The 20618-nt window shown below is 31.4% G+C and overlaps 4 protein-coding genes across 4 annotated transcripts; 2 read left to right on the top strand and 2 right to left on the bottom strand.

Moving 5' to 3' along the window:
• Positions 1 to 8825: 8825 nt before the first annotated feature.
• On the bottom strand, positions 8826 to 11574 carry LOC133324238 (glutathione S-transferase theta-1). Its single transcript, XM_061533086.1, has 4 exons — positions 11454 to 11574; positions 11184 to 11289; positions 9039 to 9355; positions 8826 to 8971 (listed from the first exon to the last, which is right to left on the bottom strand). Exons 1-4 carry the CDS (start codon positions 11563 to 11565, stop codon positions 8826 to 8828), a joined length of 681 nt encoding a protein of 226 aa, XP_061389070.1. The 5' UTR covers positions 11566 to 11574.
• A 2117-nt stretch (positions 11575 to 13691) lies between these two features.
• Positions 13692 to 14624, top strand: LOC133324242 (glutathione S-transferase theta-3-like). Its single transcript, XM_061533089.1, has 3 exons — positions 13692 to 13809; positions 13987 to 14418; positions 14482 to 14624. Exons 1-3 carry the CDS (start codon positions 13692 to 13694, stop codon positions 14622 to 14624), a joined length of 693 nt encoding a protein of 230 aa, XP_061389073.1.
• A 277-nt stretch (positions 14625 to 14901) lies between these two features.
• On the bottom strand, positions 14902 to 16275 carry LOC133324241 (replication factor C subunit 5-like). Its single transcript, XM_061533088.1, has 6 exons — positions 16235 to 16275; positions 16110 to 16174; positions 15601 to 16051; positions 15326 to 15540; positions 15185 to 15262; positions 14902 to 15108 (listed from the first exon to the last, which is right to left on the bottom strand). Exons 1-6 carry the CDS (start codon positions 16273 to 16275, stop codon positions 14957 to 14959), a joined length of 1002 nt encoding a protein of 333 aa, XP_061389072.1. The 3' UTR covers positions 14902 to 14956.
• Positions 16276 to 18813: 2538 nt separating this feature from the next.
• LOC133324240 (zinc finger protein ZPR1-like) lies at positions 18814 to 20220 on the top strand. Its single transcript, XM_061533087.1, has one exon. The coding sequence runs from the start codon at positions 18814 to 18816 to the stop codon at positions 20218 to 20220; it is 1407 nt and encodes a 468-aa protein (XP_061389071.1).
• Positions 20221 to 20618: the final 398 nt, after the last annotated feature.

Genomic DNA, 20618 nt, shown 5'->3' with positions numbered 1-20618 from the left:
CCTTCAAAAAATGTTTTCAAAATCGAACCACATTTGGATATTGCCATCAAATGACATTACCGATCGACATTAGAAAATTCTTCATCCTCTCTTTAAAGTGGTCTACATTCATTGGTAAGGTATTAAAGAACTCCTTGGTATTTGAAATTTGGAATTATAACCTTTATGAATTAATAAAAATGTATTGCGATTCTTTAAAGATATTATAACCTTTATGAATTAATAAAAATGTATTGCGATTCTTTAAAGATATTTCATTTCATTTCATTTATTCAATATCAATACATAGGAAGCCCAATAGGGCCAATTAGTAATGCATTGTAGTGATAGTATTATGCTAAAGTTTCTCCGGGGTCGAGTCTTTTTTGGACTTAGTCTCCTACTCACAATGGACCGGAAGGTGTCAGAGTGCTGCATCCACATTAGTGACTGCACATCCCCAAACCTAACCTTTTCTAAATTATCCAAAGTTCATATTTCCTCCAATTTGTTGACCCAATTTTTATGTGGCCTTATATCTTCAGTTTTTTTGCATATTTCGAAGATAACAAAAAACTTCTATCATCACCTCTACATAAATTGCCGGCACAACCTACATTTGCGACTATAAGTTGCCGTATTTGAATTAATTCCAAACTGATTTTTAAAAGGAAAACACAATTTATATAATATTTTAAAATTGTAGAATATGTAAAAATTTGTAAATAACAAATTACCGTAAATTGTGTTCAATTCTTCTCTTGCTGGTGTTATACAGATTTTTAGCAAGGTATAATTGCAAAATTCAGATTTTATTTTTTATTCATACAAATGTTTTAGAAACGAAAATAATTTCACAGGAACATATATGTCCTAAACTTAATACTTTCAATATTACCGAACTTTTTTAGAAAATGTTGTTCAATAACTGTAATGTATTTAAAAATTGTCCGATTAATTGGCTGCTATAAATAATCTTAGATTAGCAGGTCTTGATTTGCAACTTTAATGGGCGAACTTTCAGGAAAACAATTGAACATAACCTCACATTTTAAACTAGCCTGTTTTTCTAAACAGGACATATATTTGAACTAACAATTTTATTTTATAACACCAAAAAGAGGATATTGCATTTGTCATTTTTAATTTTTGACATAACCTCACATTTTTAAATTATTATTACTAGTTATTTTTCTACAAATTCTATATTTAAATTTACTATAAATCATTTGTGAAAAAAATTAAATTTCAATACATTTAATTTTCTTCAATTATAACCTCACATTTTGATCACATTTGTCACAAGTAACTTCCTGTTAAAATTTAACTTTTGCCCAATTTAATATTTTTAATTTATATTGAGACCAAATATGAAAACAAATATAATTTTATAGAGAAATTCCTCCATAGCTTAACCACTCTTCCCACAGTATCCATGCAATAGCACTGAACACCACGATCATTAATTACATCGCTAGAATAGTTAGATAAATACTGCAACATTGTGATGTCGATAATGATGATGATGATTATTATGATAATGACAATGATTATCCCAAAAGATGTTCTAGAATGAAAGATACAAAATATGAAAAAAAACTATATACACTCGCTGTATTCGTCGTATATATATAAATAATTTATTTACTTGTTGAAGATGACAAAAACCAATCATCTTCTAAATTAAACAACAAAACACCAACTAGTTTATAAGTGACAAAAAAATCAAGAAAAAAACGATGTTATTATTATAATAATAACAGCAACAAACCAACAAATAAGCAACAAAACATTTAACAAAAAACACCGTATTACAATATTATACTACGTATGTGTTGTTTTTGGAGTTCTACAAATATATATAGATATATAAATATTTACGAGCAACAACACCATTAAAAAATGAAACAAATCACACGTATATATATTTTTGTGTATGTTTTATGTGTATAATAATAAAAAAGAGGATAGAAATGAAAGAAAAAAAAAACAACCATTATAAAACAAACCCCCCAAAATCTGTGTAGTATTAGCTTAAACATTTATAAATTATAAGATTATAACCTAGCAACAAGAAAAAAATGAAAAAGTAAAGCAAACGAAACGCAAAAACAAAACAAAGTGTAACTGATGTAAACACGCACTTAATTAATATTTATTATAATTATTATTATTTTTTTATATACTATATTATATATATTTACAAAATATTTTGAAACCAAAAATTCTATTTTTACTAATTTAACGAAACAACAACAAAAAAACAAATTAATAATTATTTTTTATGTTTTATGTTTTGGCCACGCCAATAAAAAACGCACGCAATGTAACACAACCACCAATTTTGTTTAATAATTACTATATATACTATTACTATTCTTTAGCTATTCTATATATTTTTTCCTATACTCTGTATATATTCTTTATGGCTTGTCTAATAAATTTAGGTTTTCTTTATATGTAAAAAACATTATATATAAAATATAAATAATTTTTGTTCTATGAAATATACGATTTTGGAAAAGAGCTTTCCTTCATTAAAGTTTGTATATTGTATTTCTATGGAAGAGGAATGGTGCTCCATAGCCTTTTTCAAGGTTGATTTAATAGGGAAGATGCATAAGCAGTTCTGTTGGTGTAACAGATTCTTTGTTCAATTTTTTTCTGAGCAAAGATAAAATACAATGACGTTTACGTTCCAAAATTGTTGAAAATAGTATCAACCAAATTATTGAAATACAAAGAAAAGAGAATTGCGGAAATGAGATTAGATTTATAAAAAGAAAATTCTTTCAGGGTTCCATGTATAAAGTCCGAATGATTAAAATTTATTAATTTTATACCTCTATTGTGAGCATATATTTATTATATATTTTTTGTATTAATAATTTTGGGTTCATTTTTTTTATTTATGATATTTATTGCAAAATCTAAAGTGTTTAATTTTTTTAAAATTAGATCTGTTCCAAGAGCTACAAATTACCTAATATTTTACTATTATTTTCCTTTATTAACTTCAAAACATTTTGTGTGGTCTTTTGCAAAAACAATCAATTACAATTATTGTTTTTTAACGTTGCAAATTCAAAGAATAAGCCTGTATCTTGGTATCTTTCAGATCATTTCCACAAAAATACATTTGCTGTCTGTTGGACGTCTCTTCTGTCAGGGGTTTCATTTATTTCGAAATAAGCCCAAGGTGTTGTAAACCCATTACACGTTTTTCCGAAGTTTGGACAATTACCACTTCTTAAAAGGTCTCAGTTTTTTTTTAATAAACCCAGATTCTGTAACAAAATTTCTTTGTAACAAATTAATTTTAGCGTCTTGGTCTACTTTAAATCATTTCCAAAAATACACCCAAAAATATACCCTTCACCACATTCGTCTTTGTGCATATGTTTGTAACAGGCAAAAGGAAAGGAGATAGACACATGGTACCTTTTGAGAATATGCATAGAATCACTTTCTGGGCCCATTTATGCATCCCGGTACGTACATCTGTCCATGTTAAATTGTAAACAAAGTACAGGTGGCATTAATGATCCGAATTGGATGTTATTTGACATATGTCACTTATTTGGCCCAAGGACGAACTCTAAAATCGATTCAAATTTAGACATAGCTTCCATATATATTTTCGTCCGAGTTAATGTAAATGGTGCACGAAAGTCCCTATATATATCCTTCGATTTGCACGAAATTTGGTAAGTGTACCTAATAAGATTTAGAATAATGTGTGTTAAGTTTCGTGAAAATCGGTTCGTATTTAGATATAGCTGCCATATATATTTTCGTCCAATTTAATGAAAATAATGCACCAAATTTCTTATACATCTTTCGTTCAATTTCGTGTCAATGTTCTTTCGAAAAGGCGACGTCTGTTAGGAGACTATGTAGAATATATCCAAAGTGATGAAGGGTATCATATAGTAGGCCCAGTCCGACTTTAATACTTTCTTTCCTGGTTTATTTTTTTCTGTTCTGGCGTTTTTCTATTTTCAGCCGAATGTTCATCTGGTACAGAGTTTCATGACTCTGGCATATATTTATATAATCACAATTTAAAAATGTTGATAATAAGATATGACAATGACTTCGATTAAAGTAATAAAGAAATAAAAAATTTTAAAAAAATATCTATCATAAAAATTTAAATATAACAAAATTATAACACCTAAAGGAATCAATTTCATTTAAACTACATAGCAATTCAAAAAATTAATTTCTTAAAACACTCTTCACCATAAAATTAAAAAAATAAACAAAACATTTTGAAAAAAAAATAAACTTTTCAAATATCTACAATTGAAAAACGGTATTTACATTTCGATAAGCTGAAAATTCTTGTAATTTCGCGAAAATATAATTTTTATATTCATATGATAATATATTCATGTAATCAAAAATATTTAAAAATTTTCCCCTCCGTAAACCTTTTTGGAAAATATATTTTTTTGTGTAAATTTAATTTCTCAAAACATTCTTCTTCAGAAAATTGAAAAAAAAAATAAACAAAACATTTTGAAAAAAATAATAAACTTTTCAAATATCTACAATTGAAAAAATGTAATAATATTTCGACAAACTGAAAATTCTTGTAGGTTTTCGAACAGATCATTTTAATATTCATATGCTAATCTATTTGGTAATCAAAAATATTTAACAAATTTTCACTCAGAAAACCTTTTTTGAAAACATATTTTTTTTTTTTGTAACTCCAAAAAAACTGTCTGTTAAGCCATTCCAAATTTATAAAACGAAAATTAAAAACATTTTCGATTAATAGACAATTCTTTTAGGTTTCCGAAGAAATAAAATCGATCAAATATTATTTAAAAACAAAACATTTAAAAACTGAAAAACGATAACGTCATTAAAAACCTCCTCTTCTAATCCAAAAAAAAATATTTCAAAAGCTCAAATTTTGTTCATTTTTCATATTTCTTTCTATACGACAAGCCAAGCCTAATATTTTATGTATTCAAAATAAACAAACAAAAAACGTCTTATGTACAGATTTATATTTAGTTAAATTTTATATATTTTATAATTATTTTCCAAAAAAATAGGAAATTACCCACAAAAATATAATGGACGCATAAAACAATTAAAAGTATTTATAATTTAATTTTTTTTACAACAAAAAAACGGCAAATTAAAAAAATATGTGTTGCTATTTTTTGTCTTATTTTAAAAATGATGAATCATTAAAAAAAATTATGTAAATGTTTCTTGTATAAATTATTATTATATATTGTTTGTAAGATTTTTTTCTATTTTAATTAAGTTTTATAAAATAAAAAAATGAAAACGGAAACAAAAAATAAATGTTATATTTGCTAAAATTAAAAAATAAAACAACTTAGGAATTGTATTATTTGTGTGTATATGTATGCGTGCTGCTTGTATGAGTTTTTAATTTTATATGAAAATATTTTTCTGTTAGATTTGATTATATAAATAAAAAAGTTTTAGTTGTATAGCAAAAACAAACAAACAAAAGAAAAATAAAAATATAATTGTTGATTTTTAGATTATTCTCTGATTATTATTATTACTCTATGTATTATGTTAATTTTATTATGATCTTATTTTTCACTGCTATTTTAAGTTTATTTTTTATGTAATAAAAAGAAAACAAAAGTGTGCAAATAAAGGCACTTTAAAATCAAAAAATAAAAAAAGAAATAAAACAACAGTAAACAAATACACCAATCAGCTGTAATAAAAATTAAAACATAAATAATAAACAAAATAAAAAAATATTATTTATACATATATCGTATATCTGTATATGAAAAAATAAACAAACAACTACCTACATATATTTAATACAACAAAACAAGACACATATAACCTGCCCACCCAAAATAAACAAACCACTATCTCCCTTACTGTATGCTAAACTAATTAGAACCAACAACTACATCTCAATGTACCATGTATTGAATGAAAATAAAATACATATTTAAATAAAATATAAAAAACAATTAATAAATCCGAAAATTGTTAGTTTTGTGGAAGTTATTAAACGGAATATATATTAAAAATATTCATTACAAATGAGCGTAACACCACTACCCCATTTAGCATCTCCACAATAAGCAGGACCACAATTAGATTTAAACAAAGCAAACCACATAAATATCTGTATTTACAAGAAAAACAAACAAACATACAATCATCATAATCATTCTGTGCCCCCGCCCCCTCAACCTCTCTATACATATATTACAATTAATAATAATAAAATGAAATTGTAATTATTATCTTTATTTAAAAATAGATGAAAAAATCAAGCAAGAATTGTGTGAAACCATAATATGAAAAAAAACACAACAGCAAATACAAAAAAAAAGAAATTCAATATTATTGTAAAAAATATTACACCGAAATATTTAGAATAAAAAGAAACAAAAACATTATGTACAAACAAAAAACGCAGTTTGTTTATTTTTTATTATAAGATATTTCAGAATACAACAGAAAGGTCCGATATAAAAATATCGACGTTATTTAAGAGTCTAAGAGTCTAAGTCGATCTATGCATGTCCGTCCGTCTGTCTGTCTATCTGTCCATGTTAAATTGTAAACAAAGCACAGGTCGCATTTATGATTTCCATTGTATGAAATTTAGCACAGCTTAGTTATTTGGCCCAAGGACGAACCCTATTGAAATTGGGAAAAATCCGTTCAGATTTAGATATAGCTCCCATATACATTTTCGTCCGATTCAAGGTAAATGGTGCACCAAAGGTCCTATATATCTTTCGATTTGCACGAAATTTGGCTCAGCGTACTGAATAATGTCTAGAATGATATATGCTAAGTTTCGTGAAAATCGGTTCAGATTTAGGTATAGATCCCATCAGGGACGTACGCAGTAAATTCACAGTAAATTTATGTTTGCAACAGCGAATTTTTTCATTTTGTAAAAATGAAATCTTCCGATTTCTACGAAATTTGATACAGCGTACTGAATAATGTCTAGAATGATGTGTGCTAAGTTTCGTGAAAATCAGTTCATATTTTGATACAGCTCCCATATATATTTTCGTCCGATTTAAGGTAAATAGTGCACCAAAGACCCTATATATCCTTCGAATTGCACGAAATTTGGCACAGCGTATTGAATTAAGCCTAGAATGATGTATGCTAAGTTTCGTGAAAATCGGTTCAGATTTAGATATAGCTTCCATATATATTTTCGTCCGATTTAAGGTAAATGGTGCACAAAAGACTCTGCAATTCTTTCGATTTGAAAATTTTGGCACAGCGTACTGAATTAAGCCTAGAATGATGTGTGCTAAGTTTCGTGAATATCGGTTCAGATTTAGATCCCATATATATTTTCGTCCGATTTAAGATAAATCGTGCACCAAAGTCCCTATGTATTTTTCGATTTGCACGAAATTTTGCATAGCGTACTGAATTAAGAATAGAATGATGTGTATTAAGTTTCGTGAAAATCGGTTCAGATTTAGATATAGCTCCCATATATATTTTCGTCCGATTTTGTGCACCAAAGACCCTATATATTTTTCGATTTGCACGAAATTTGGCATAGCGTAGTGAATTGAGTTTAGAAGGTGTAAAGTTTCGTGAATATCTGTTCAGACTTAGATATCGCTCTGATTTCCTTTGGATTTTATCTCCTAATGTTTGTCCGATTGTTGACCCTTTGTGGGGTTGGTACTAAAAGCAGTGGACCGGTAAGTCCCAACTTACAAAATAATACAACCATGATTAAAATAATATGTTGTGCAAAGTTTGGTATAAATCGTGCATTCCGTACGCATAATATTATGAAATTAAATTCCAGTAAAATTTTGACAACTTTGTGTGGGAGGTACCAGAAGGAGTGGGCCGACATCCCCGATCTTAAAACTTGATTTAAGTTTGAAAGAAATATTATGATGTGCAAAGTTTGGATGAAATCGGTTACTCCCTTCGATAGTTATGTTAATATTTCGATGAAACACATTTTTGCCATAGCAAAGTGTATATACCCTCATTAGCCATAAGGATGAGGGAGTAAACATGATACGTCACTCTATACTCAATGATAGTGTTTAAATTTAACCAAAAAATAGTCGATATTTTAAAAAACCTTGAACTTTCGCATAATGCTAATTTTCTCTTATATAACATTAGTTTATATATGTATAATAATATAAAATAAAACTTTGGAATTTCCTCTAACCATTGGTGCAAAATTTATGAAAATCGGTTAAGTAGTTGCTGAGTTAGTAGCATTTGAAGTCAACCATCATGCGAAATATACTTACTGCTCGGTGCTGGGCACCTATTACCTGAAAATGAAAAACCACACAAAAATGCATTTTTTTAAAACGGCAATTTTTCTGTCATAGTGGCAGTTGCTGCTTTGTAAAGAAAAGTATAGCATACTTTTAGGCCAAACAAAAATTTGTAATTATATGGTTCATATATTTAATAAAAAATACTGTTAGCAATTACATGAACCATCTTATATGTCTGTGCTTCAAAATCATTCACAATAGCAATGTGTTATATTAATGACTATATACTGTTCGAATGTCTCGCTTTTAAGAAAACGAGTCACCAAAATTTAAATTATTATTTATTATTGTTTGTTTCCTAAAAATGTTTGCTGCAGTTTCTCTTTAGTCCATACATGTAAAATTGAGTCAGTAATTTGTTTATAACTTCGGTAATTTATCTTTTGGAAAATATATCGTCTTTAATCATTCAAAATATGGAACACATACATTTAACATATATCACCAATAAAACTATTCACATAACATTCTCAACAAAAATGTCCAAATTTAAACTAAAAAAAGCGATACACCTCCTCTTTTTTATAATTTCGAATTTGGTGCTGTACCCGAAATCTTGTAAACATATTGATGGGCATGATCATAATGAGGATTGCAGGCGGCACGAACACGCTTCAACCAAGCTCTAATTTTGGGATGTTTAATGCGTACATCATAATCAGCCATACCTAAAATAACAAGGAAAACATTATTTAATAATTCTGGACGCAATCAAATTTCAAATATATAACTTACGTGTCTGTTCAATTTCACAGGCTGCAAAAATATCAGCCACCGTCATTTGATTACCACACAAAAAATCGGTCGATTCCAGCCACACATTTTCAATAATCGCCAAATTCATTTCCATATGGGATTTTAAATTTTCCACTTTTTTAGCTGATGGCTTTTCACCGGTCAACAAGGGATCCAACCAAACGGTACGGAAATATAGTGCACATGTAATACGTAATGTTATATGTTGCCATTCCAAGAATTCATCAACGCGTGCCTGTTCTACAAAATATTTCGGATATAAATATTCGGGAATTTTCCCCTTGGCACTGAGGTATCTGCAAGCAGAAGAAAATAGTATACATAAAAAATTGAAAGACACTAGAAAAATGAGATCATATATAAATATTACAGCACGAATTAGCTGAAATTATGCATTTCGGATTTTTGAAAAATGGAAAACATCTTCTATCTATCTTGATCCACATATGCATTTTTGGAGTTTAAAGAGGTTGTGGAAAACATTCAAAGTGAACTATCCTGAACGGTACAACATCAACAGATAACCTGCAAGACTACTATTCATTCAGAGGAGTTCAAGGATATTAACTGCCTTAATAAAGTAGAGCCCTTCGAATCAGCCCCGTCAATGATGACAACTCATTGGGAGCTCCGTCGAATTGTCGCTTCAAAACGTTTCAATGTTGACTTTGAAGAATCATGGAAAAGTGGTAAGTCTTGGTCCAACTTTCATCTTCACCACACTGTGGTACAGGGTATTATGTCTTTGTGCATATGCTTGTAACAGGCAAAAGGAAACGAGATAGACACATGGTTCCATTTGAGAATATGCATAGAATCACTTCTTAAGTCGATTTATGCATGTCCGTCCGTCTGTCCATGTTAAATTGTAAACAAAGTACAGGTCGCATTTTTGATTCGAATTGGATGAAATTTAGCACAGCTCATTAATTTGGCCCAAGGACGAACCATATTGAAATTGGGAAAAACAGTTCAGATTTAGATATAGCTCACATATATATTTCGTCCGATTTATGGTAAATAGTGCACCATAGTCCCCATATATCCCTCGATGGTATAGTGTACTGGCTTAAGTCTAGAGCGATTTAGATATAGCTCCCATATATATTTTCGTCCGATTTAAAGTAAATGGTGTACTAATGTCCCTATATAATTCGATTGCATATAGAATGATGAGTGGTGAGTTTCGGGAAAGTCGGTTCAGATTTAGATATAGCTTCCATATATATGTTTCACCATTTTAATGTATATGGTTCACCAAATCCCTATATATTTTTCGATTTCCACGAAATTTGGCAGTGCGTACTGAATTGGGACTAGAATGACGTGTGTAAATTTTCTCGAAAATCGGTTCCCATATATATGTTTGACCGATTTAATGTAAATGGTGTACCAAAGTCCTATATATCTTTCGATTTGCCCAAAATTTGGCATAGCGTACTGAATTGAGTCTAGAATGATGTGTGTTAAGTTTTTTTTAGAATCAGTCCAGATTTAAATATAGCTCTCATATAGTTTCGTCTGATTTTATATAGGAGCCAAGGATCCAAAATATGTCCATTAGAAAGAAGAAGAATCAAGATTTCGTTCCTCTCTTGAGTTTATCCTCTCCACTACCAACGGAGGGTCATTTCAGATCGGATCAGTTCTTCAATTTTCGATACTCCTCCTTTGCAACAAGATGTTGTTTCTTTGTTGACCTCAACGCCCTTATGGGCAAAGTCTGTAAGGGAGGGTCATTTCAGATGTGGTTTGTTTCTCGTTGCTGCGACCGGTCTTCATCAACCTTGAATTCTTTACAGAAAATGATATTCTTCTATTGACTCCATCCTAATCATTGACAAAGGTTTTTGTTGTTGTATAGTGGATATCCTTAGCTTTATGGTGGTATTTGAGTTAAATAAAATATGTTATCTTGAAGTGAGATCTCTATATTTTCAAGTACTTCAATATTCCTTACTCATTCCCGAAATGTATTTATACATATCTATAAAAACATGGGGGTCTTTTGGACTTTGACTAAGCAACACATGCACTTAATATGTGGGACCCTAAATTATTCGTAGTCTAACATTGAGCAGATAGGCGTAATTGAGTTCATATATTCAAAATGTATGCATTTACCTTAATACAGCAATACTCTCGGCCAATTTAAAACCATCATCAATTATGCATGGCACTTTCTGGAAACGATTAATGTTTATTTTGAAATCCTCCGTCAAGTGTTCACCTAGAATAAAAGGAATTTATAAGTATTGTTCGGACATTTAACGATGCACTTTGTGCAGAAAATTTATAAAAAAACAATTCATAAAATAGTTTGCTATTGATAGGTTAGACGATAAGATTACCTACCTATGAATTGCTTATATTTACTTATCACATTGGACTTACCATTCCTTAAAGCTACCGGACAATCTTCAAATTGTACACCACTCATTTTTAGAATAATATACAAAGCCCTCGAGGGCTGTGACATTAAATCGTAGAAATATTTTAATGACATTGCGTTGAGTTTCTTGGTCCAGTGGAATTTACTAAAAAAACAATAATAAATCAATAATTATATGCAATTATATTTTCCATTTGTTTATATTGAGATTCCACAATACAAAACTTTCTTTTTAATTTATATTTTTTCTATCAACACCGATCTTACCTTCTCTAAGAGTATAGCCCAACTAAGTTCACGGCATGTATTTGGATATGGTCTGACAAAACATTTCATTAATTTATTTATTTGTTTTGATTTTGTCAACGTTTTGCACTCTCCATTTGGGTTGTTTCTTCAAAGAGAGTGGCAAATGGCATTGTCATGTATTTGTTGTTATTGTCTCCCCCCATTTAAATCTTATTGATAACAGCTCAGTGGAGCATTGTAACCACAAAGAGAGGTGGGGACAACGCTCTCCCATACAAATCTTACCCTCTTTAAGTGGTATTCACTTGTTTTTTAAATCAAAGGTCAATTTGTTGTTAAAAAAAGTGTGTATTGGGATTCTAAAAAAGAAAATAAATCAACTTTACAACATATTTACAAATAATTTGGGATTTTATATTAATAATGTCTATGTAAATTAAAGATACAAAAACAAAATAATAAAAACAGATATAAAGTTAATTTCTTAACAAAGGAAAACATAATAAAAGAAACGGTAGGGTAACATAAAGTGCATTTTTGTATTCTCCGTCATAGTAGAGGGTGTATTAAGTTTATTACCCGAAATTATTACTTCGATGCGTTACAAACTTTCTGTTTATAATTTCGAATCAAATATAATAGAGACTTGTCCGTTGTAATTAATGTTGATATTTTTAGAATGTTCTCTCTCTTTGGTTAGAATATCCTATTACAAAAATTATCATTACTGGTATAGTATCTAAAATTTTATGAATTTTTCGAAAATATGGAATTTTTTATATTTTGGGCTCAAATTGGATAGAAAATTTCCCCTAATTGTCTGTATTTTGCGAATATTTATGATTATATATGCCCTCCGATTATCGGTGGAGAAGTTCTTAAATTCGGTTATTGAGGGATTCAAAACTGTGAGTAGTTACAGTAAGAAAAGTTAAACATTCGGACGGAGCCGACTACATGATACCCTTCACCACTGGTGGTAAATACAAGAGAGGCTCATATGTACAATATCCTGTAGACCTAACGAAATTAAATGTGTGGACTACATAGATAATTGAACTAAGCAAACTATACACATACATATGAAAAATGGCATGTCACTCGGGCGGACCTTCTTTGGTGCCCCATTTGCATGATGTATGGGAGCTATGTGTAAATCTGGACGTATTCGAGCAACCATTTTGTATGCTGTAGTACAATGTGCTGTTCAAAATTTACCTCGATCAGAGAAACGGAAATCAATCGATTTTCTCGAAACTTAACACACATCATTCTAGACTTACTTCAAAATGACATGACATCTTAAATCGGACGAAAATATGTTAGCTATATCTAAATCTGAACCCTTTTCCCCAATTTCAATAGGGTTCGTCATTGGGCCAGAAAAAATGAGCTGTGCCAAGTTTCATCCAATTCGGATCATAAATGCGACCTGTACTTTGTTTACAATTTAACATGGACAGACGGTCTGACATGCATAAATCGACTCAGATAGTGATTCTATGCATGTTCTCAAAAGGAACAATATGTCTATTCCGTTTCCTTTTGCCTGTTACAAAAATATGCACAAATACCCTGTACCACAGTGTGGTGAATAGTATAATGAATTTCCATCCTTAAGCGTCCTACCTGATATGAACCCTTTATAATATTTATAGAAGACCAGATGTATGTCCTTCATCTGGAGAAAAAAAAAAATATATATATATATATATATATTCAAAAAGGCTTATTTCTGAGCATAAACGAGCCACCTATTGGAAAATATTCTGTATTTAAAAGATTCTTTACAATAATACGGAACCTACTGTAAACTAGTAAAGAGAAACAAATAAAATCAAGAGAAGCATACTGAGACAAATTAAGATTATATACTCTCTTCATATTTATACTCCCAAACAATATCAGAATAAATGCATAGATAAACAAATATTTATTTTAAAACATTGTTAACTGTTCAAGCATATAGATTATAGCACTCTATGAAAACAATGGACTCAACTTTGGAATATTATTTTGATTTTCTGTCACAGCCCTCCAGGGCTTTGTATATTTTACTAAAAGCAAGTGGTACGAAGTTTGAGGCGAAACCCATCAACTTGCTGGAAGGTAAGATCTATTAATGTTGGGTATAAGAAATACCACAATGTTGTGGAATATATACTTTTAGACAAGAGTTCAAACTACTTTTTGGATTTATTCCACTGTTTTAATCTAAATTGTTTCTTAACTATTTGAAGACCATTTTATATGTTAATAAAAAAATATTTCTTTTTCCCTATCCAGCTGAAAACCTACAAGACGATTACAAAAAAATCAATCGTTTCAAAAAAGTACCAGCCATAATCGACAAAGAAGACGACCAAGTATTTCAATTATCCGAAAGTATTGCCATTCTACGTTACTTAGCGGCTAAAGATCAAATTTCCATTGCTTTTTATCCCATTGATTTACATGAAAGGGCACGAGTAGATGAATTTTTATCATGGCAACATACGGGTATTCGTACTTCATGTTCCCTCTATTTTCGTTTTCAATGGGTCCAGGAGAAGGCATTTGGTTCGCCTGCCTCAGAAGCTAAAGTGGCAAAATATCGCAAATTAATGGAAAAGGATTTAGAACTGATGGAAAATCTATGGTTAAAAGATACGGAATATTTAGCTGGTAATAAATTGACTGCAGCAGATGTTTTTGGTGCATGCGAAATTGAACAAATAAGTGAGTAGATAATTATTTAAAAATAATATTTTGAAAATAATTATTTTTTGGTGTAATTTCTAGGATGTTGCGGTTATGAAATTAAAAACAAATATCCCAAAATATACTCGTGGATCGAAAGGGTACGCCATGAGCTGCATCCGTTTTTCAACGAAGCTCATCGAATGGTCTACATGTATGAAAAGGAAACTAAATCGAAATTGTAAATGAAATTTGTTGTAGGAATTCAGTTCTGGTTTGAATCATTTTTCTGAACTTATTAAAGAAGAAATTAAAATTATAGATATGAAAATATGTTGGTTTATTGTGTGGACCAAAATGGATGTTGAAATTCGTGTACGTATCATGAACAGCAATTTATCTATGTGTCCGTAATCCAATAAAATTTCGGGAGAAATTTTCAGGAAGATAGGTACGGACTTGTTGCTTGATGTTTCCATTTAATTGCATTCAAATAATATATTTTATGAGATTTTAAAAATTAATATTTATTAAACATAACTTACACATAGAAACAAAATAATGTTTTTTGCGATATTTAACTTTCTAATGTAACATGATCTCGATTTATGAAAAATGCTGCAATCAATGCAGTAATTTGGGGTCCTTCTGTACAGCCCTTGGCCAAGCGTTCTTCTATAGAAGCCATTTTTATGATAATTTTATTCATGACGCTCATGGGAAGTTCCACTGTAGAAAAATAAAAAAAGAGATGTAGAGATACAAAATTAAAATAAATTTAAAAACTAATTTGTTCTGAACATACGTCGCATAATAAACAAATGTAATTCCGTTAGAATGTCATCTAGGGCCAGACCTTTGACAGATTTGATACTTTGGATTTCTAAAAGAATAATAAATATTATATTATAAAATTCCATTCAATTCAATAATCAATTAAACTCACCATCATAAGCACCCTCAAAGCTTTTGCATGACAACAACGTCTCAAGGATTCTTTCAATATCTCGACGCAATGGATGACCCACACATGTATAGACATTATCTTCGTTGACCTCATCGAAGGCCATACTGGTGCTTTGTAAGACATTCAGTACTTTACGCATGTCACCCTTGGACAAAACCATCAAGGCCTTCTTACCATCTTCGGTGACATTTAATCTGATATAAAAGTAGCAAAATTACCCCATATTAAGGTGTATTATTATAAATTCTACTCACTTTTCCATTTCAATAATTTTGTCCAAACGTGGCAAAATTTGTTCCGGTGTCAATGGGGCGAACCGAAAACGTGTACATCTTGATTGTACAGCCGGTATAATTTTGCTCAAATAATTACAGATAACACAAAATCGTACATTTTCTGTATATTTTTCAATGATACGACGTAGAGCATTCTGGGCATCATTTGTCATAGCATCTGCCTCATCCAATATAATCAATTTGAAGGTTCCACTAAAGATGGTACGTGTTGAGGCAAAATTTAATATTTGTCCACGAACAATACCAATACCACGATCATCGGAGGCGTTCAATTCCAAGACCATTGATTTAAATTGTGCCGGAGTATACAATTGTTTGGCACATGCCAAAATCGTACTGGTCTTACCCGTACCCGGAGGTCCATAGAACAGTAGATGGGGTAATTGTTTTTGGTTTATGAATCGATTAACTGCAAGGCAATATTTGTATTAAAAGTATGTAGGGAAATGCTAGAATTTAAAACTTACTTGTCGATATAATTTCTTCATGTGATATCAAATCATCTAATTTCGATGGCCGATATTTCTCAACCCTAAAATTAAAAATATGGAATTATTTATCCTATATAAACCATTTTTATTCAAAATCTCACCATGGCATCCGACTGGTTTTAGCTGGAGCTTCTTCGGTCATTTTTTTATTAATTAATTTGCAAAGATATCGCGAAAAACAGAAATTGGCCAAACAAAACCAAAGAGATAATAGACATAAACAACTTTTTGCGCCCTTCTCTTGTCAAATGCCGGTATGACAAGGAAGTGGTGTATTTTTTAGTACTGCTGGGGTTTAGTTAGTGCATTACGTATCGTAAGTAGCCGCTATCAAAATACTCAATCTATTTAGAATTATAGACATTCGATAGAAACATATTTATGAGAATTTAAAAGGATCTCCTAAATAATGGGTCACAACTTTTTTTCCTGGCTCACGACCTGCTTATAGTAAGAACGTTCAGAAGCATGTCTCCATGCGCAGCTAAGCTACAGATTCAATCTATCAGAAAGTATTGCAAAGTCTTGATACCATTGTTTTCATCGTATTCCTTGAGAAAAGCAAGCAATTCAGAGGACATAGAAAATAATTTTTTCCTGACATAGAAGAATTTTGTTGTTTGTAAATGGGGATGGTAGAAAGCAGCGCCGGTGATGTCTCCGGCCATATCCTGTATATTGAAGATGATTTATTTTTTCAACAGCCAGCTGCGCTATCATTTCTTGATTACCTTCTGCTTTTTACTAGCAATTCCTTAAAAGAAAAGAACGCCAATCCATATTTTATTCGATTTTAAACCCATGTTTTCGTCAATAATGCGGTATCTATTTTTTCATTCTCCAAGAAGAGCTCAAGGAGATTCTTATTTTCCTTCTTGTTTATACTTTGTATGTTATATTGAAGGATCTTTATGCCATGGCGAAAAAAGGGGATTATGTATCAGAGGCATTTGCCTGTATTTACCATGATGACATCAATATTCAAGATTTCATTGCATAGTTTGTATTTTATATTATTTAGAGTGAATATCTGTTGATTGCTCAACTTACCTATCCGTAGGGAGGCCAACACATTCACATTATTCAACAGCGAATCTAAGACTTCCTGCGTTTTACGAATTACTGATCCATTAAGTGACTGATAAAGTGTTTCTTCTTCCAAGGATTCCTTGTACTCCTGCATGTTCTTTTTTGGATTTTCGTTCTCTCTCAACTGACTTCTATTGTTTTTGACAACGTTCGCAAATGAGCTCCTAGCATGTAAAAAACTTGCTGAGAATATATTGTTATCAATGGTTTTATTCCTGGTCGGACTTGCTTTCTTGTTGGTCACTTACAGAGTTGTTAAGGGTTTATCAATATTGTCTGCTAGGATGTCAAAACTGTTGAAATGACCTGAGTATCTATCTTTCGCCTCCTGTTTCATAGGTTCGTTGTCTGGCCGGACGGTTTTTTTCCTTTTTATAGTATTCATAAACTTTGACCGCGTGCGCCAACTCCAAGCTTTTAAACCATATTTTTACACTTTAAGTAGGCACACGTGTGCCTACTACTGAATTGCACCCTTCAGCTCTTCCTCAGGAATATCAGTTTGAATGCCAAAAATTATACCAATTTTGGATACAAAGTGAGCAAATATTTTTGGTTGATAACCTATTTTCACCAGCTGTTCATTATCTGCTATTAAATTTGCCGTTGTTGCATTTCTCAAAGTAACTTTACCCCGCCGAACCCAATCTTACTCACATGAGGTCCCTTGTGGTCATTTTTTTCCTGAAGTCCGCCTTCTTCATATCGTTTTTTTATGCTGCCGCTATTTGTACTCCTCGTACCACTTCTGCTCCTGTTATACTTGCTCGTCCCCTTTTACTCGGTGACAAGGGTGTTGAGAGGCTAGGACTACGTCCTCCTCCATATTGCGTTAGTTTTTTAACTCTTCATTATTCCTCTCCTTTTGCTCGACAGATATGTTTATGTTTAGCTTGGCGTCAATCAATAATCTCCTTATTTTCTTCCAAGAAAAAATGTGGTTCTTACTCACCCTAATGAAATGGGTAAAAATTCCAGACATAATTGAGGTACGACCTAAAAAAGTATATACATTTTAGAGTAAATGTTTACCGTACTGCCAGAATTTACAACTTTTTATTATGAAAAAATAGTTTAAATTAGTAGTTTATTGCAGTAAGGGACAAATGAAATATCAGAAATTTTGTTTATTTTTATATTCCAATATTTCGACTTGGTTTGGCAGTCATCTTACAATTCTTACTGGTTAGATTTTCCTGGATATGTGTCAGATAACCTCGAAATGTGTCGAATTTATAAAGAAAACAATTCCGAGTCGTATAAGATTCTTGCAAATTCTGGAATATACTATTTATTCATCATTACAAACAGTTGAAACATAGAACAGACCTAATGTAATGAACTACCAAAATCTCCTACGGGAATATACAACACTGAACGACACGTTCTCTCACCAGCTGTTTGCAAAATCAACACAACTCAACTCATGTTTTCGGTCTGTTCATTCATCTCTTGATACATCATATAGCCAACATCATATACGCCGACCGACGATATAAAAGCAAACAAGTGCGAAAATTCTGGAAAATTATTAAAGATAAACGAGAAAATTCAATTGCATTCAACAGAACAAAGTAACAACAAGTCAACAATGGCAACGCAAGCTACGGAAAATATAACAACAAACAGTGACTCCGTTCAGGATGAGAAGAAGGGACCATTATTCAAAGAAATCGATGCTGACGAAGCGGTTAATGAGGCAACTGAAATTGAATCGGCATGTATGAATTGTTTCAAAACGGGTGTTACGCGCCTCCTCTTGACCAAAATTCCATTTTTCAAAGAGGTTGTGCTGATGTCATTCAAATGTGAGTTCTGTGGCTTCGAAAACAATGAAATTCAATCGGCATCGGAAATCCAAAAGAAGGGTGTACACATCAAATTGGAGGTTAAGTCTAGCAGTGATTTGAATCGTCGCGTTGTACGCTCCGATTATACGTCGGTGAAAATTCCTGAAGTTGAGCTGGAAATTCCTTCACAATCGCAAAAGGGTGAAATTACCACCGTGGAAGGTATAATCGATCGTACCATTCGCGGACTTAGCCAAGATCAGGATAAGCGACGCATTGAACATCCAGATGCAGCAGCTGCCATTGATGCCTATATTGAACGATTGAATGATTTGAAGTCTTTGAAAACAAACTTCACCTTGGAATTGGATGACATAAGTGGTAACAGTTTTGTGGAAAATCCATTGGCACCGGCACATGACCCCAATTGTAAGACCACACATTTTACACGATCCAAAGAACAAGATCAACTATTGGGTCTGTATGATGCAAACGAGGTACAAGAGGGCGAAAAGAAGATCTTAAAGGAAGACAAACAATTGCTGAAACCTATTCCAGAGGGCGAATGGACTTTGGAAGATTTACATGGCGAAGTTTTACAATTCCAAACGCTCTGCCCTGAATGTCGTTCTCCATGCGAAACAAATATGAAACTAACAAAAATCCCCCATTTCAAAGAAGTTGTTATTATGGCCACCGTATGTGATGTTTGTGGTTGTAAAACAAATGAAGTTAAATCGGGTGGTGGCATCGAGGATAAGGGTACCCGTTTTGAGGTGCGTGTTGATTGCAAAGAAGACCTAACTCGTGATGTCTTGAAATCAGAAACATGCAACTTACTCATACCCGAATTGGATTGTGAAGTTGGTCCCTCAGCATTGGGTGGTCGTTTCACAACCGTTGAAGGTATCCTAACCGCCATGAAAGATCAAATTGAGGGTAATGATGTCATGTTCCAAGATTCAACCGATGAAGCCTTCAAAAATCGTTTCAAAGGTTTCATTGAAAAATTCGAAAAAATATTGTCTTTGGAAATGCCCGCAACATTGGTTTTGGATGATCCAGCCGGTAATAGTTATGTTCAATCGTTGAGTGACACCGATGAACCCGATGATAAGCTGAAAGTAACAAAATATGTCCGTTCATATGAACAAAATGAAGAATTGGGTCTGAATGATATTAAAACGGAAAATTATGAAGAATCATAAAGTAGAGATATTCTTTTAGTTTTTAGGTTATTATTTTGATTATGTTAAGATGTGAGAAAAAATAAAATAAATTGAAATAAATTAAATGTTTCTATATATTTTAAATACTAATTCATGCGTTTGTTTTTTAAGTCAATTGAGATCATGGGATTTATTGATTGTTGATTATATCAAATTAAATAGTAGGGGATATAACGAATTTGTTCTAAGAATAAATAACGCCATAAATGGAAATGAGGGGATTGGGGCACGGTGGTATGATAGAGTCAGAAGTGGGTAATTATTGGGCTTAAATAGTATCGTTATAGGAACGAAGTTATTAGACTTCACATTAAAACTACTGTAGGAGAGGTGTTTGCTCACTAGGAAAATTTTGGTGGTGTCCTCACATCTGATTA

The sequence above is a fragment of the Musca vetustissima genome, unplaced genomic scaffold (assembly GCF_032173495.1).
Source record: "Musca vetustissima isolate MV318-11 ecotype Yass unplaced genomic scaffold, APGP_CSIRO_Mvet_v1 utg24388, whole genome shotgun sequence".
NCBI lineage: Eukaryota > Metazoa > Arthropoda > Insecta > Diptera > Muscidae > Musca > Musca vetustissima.
This window is presented reverse-complemented; position numbering and strand designations above follow the sequence as displayed.

What these genes read in the sequence shown, in the direction of transcription:
- LOC133324238 (XM_061533086.1), bottom strand. Translation starts at nt 11,565, where the DNA reads ATGTCATTAAAATATTTCTACGATTTAATGTCACAGCCCTCGAGGGCT. An exon ending in TCCGGTAGCTTTAAGGAATG is followed by an intron (nt 11,290 to 11,453) that starts GTAAGTCCAATG and finishes CTTTTATTCTAG; the next exon opens with GTGAACACTTGACGGAGGAT. An exon ending in CTGTGAAATTGAACAGACAC is followed by an intron (nt 8,972 to 9,038) that starts GTAAGTTATATA and finishes TTGTTATTTTAG; the next exon opens with GTATGGCTGATTATGATGTA.
- LOC133324242 (XM_061533089.1), top strand. Translation starts at nt 13,692, where the DNA reads ATGGACTCAACTTTGGAATATTATTTTGATTTTCTGTCACAGCCCTCC. An exon ending in ACCCATCAACTTGCTGGAAG is followed by an intron (nt 13,810 to 13,986) that starts GTAAGATCTATT and finishes TTCCCTATCCAG; the next exon opens with CTGAAAACCTACAAGACGAT. An exon ending in ATGCGAAATTGAACAAATAA is followed by an intron (nt 14,419 to 14,481) that starts GTGAGTAGATAA and finishes TGTAATTTCTAG; the next exon opens with GATGTTGCGGTTATGAAATT.
- LOC133324241 (XM_061533088.1), bottom strand. Translation starts at nt 16,275, where the DNA reads ATGACCGAAGAAGCTCCAGCTAAAACCAGTCGGATGCCATG. An exon ending in CTTTGAGGGTGCTTATGATG is followed by an intron (nt 15,263 to 15,325) that starts GTGAGTTTAATT and finishes TTATTCTTTTAG; the next exon opens with AAATCCAAAGTATCAAATCT. An exon ending in ACATTTGTTTATTATGCGAC is followed by an intron (nt 15,109 to 15,184) that starts GTATGTTCAGAA and finishes ATTTTTCTACAG; the next exon opens with TGGAACTTCCCATGAGCGTC.
- LOC133324240 (XM_061533087.1), top strand. Translation starts at nt 18,814, where the DNA reads ATGGCAACGCAAGCTACGGAAAATATAACAACAAACAGTGACTCCGTT.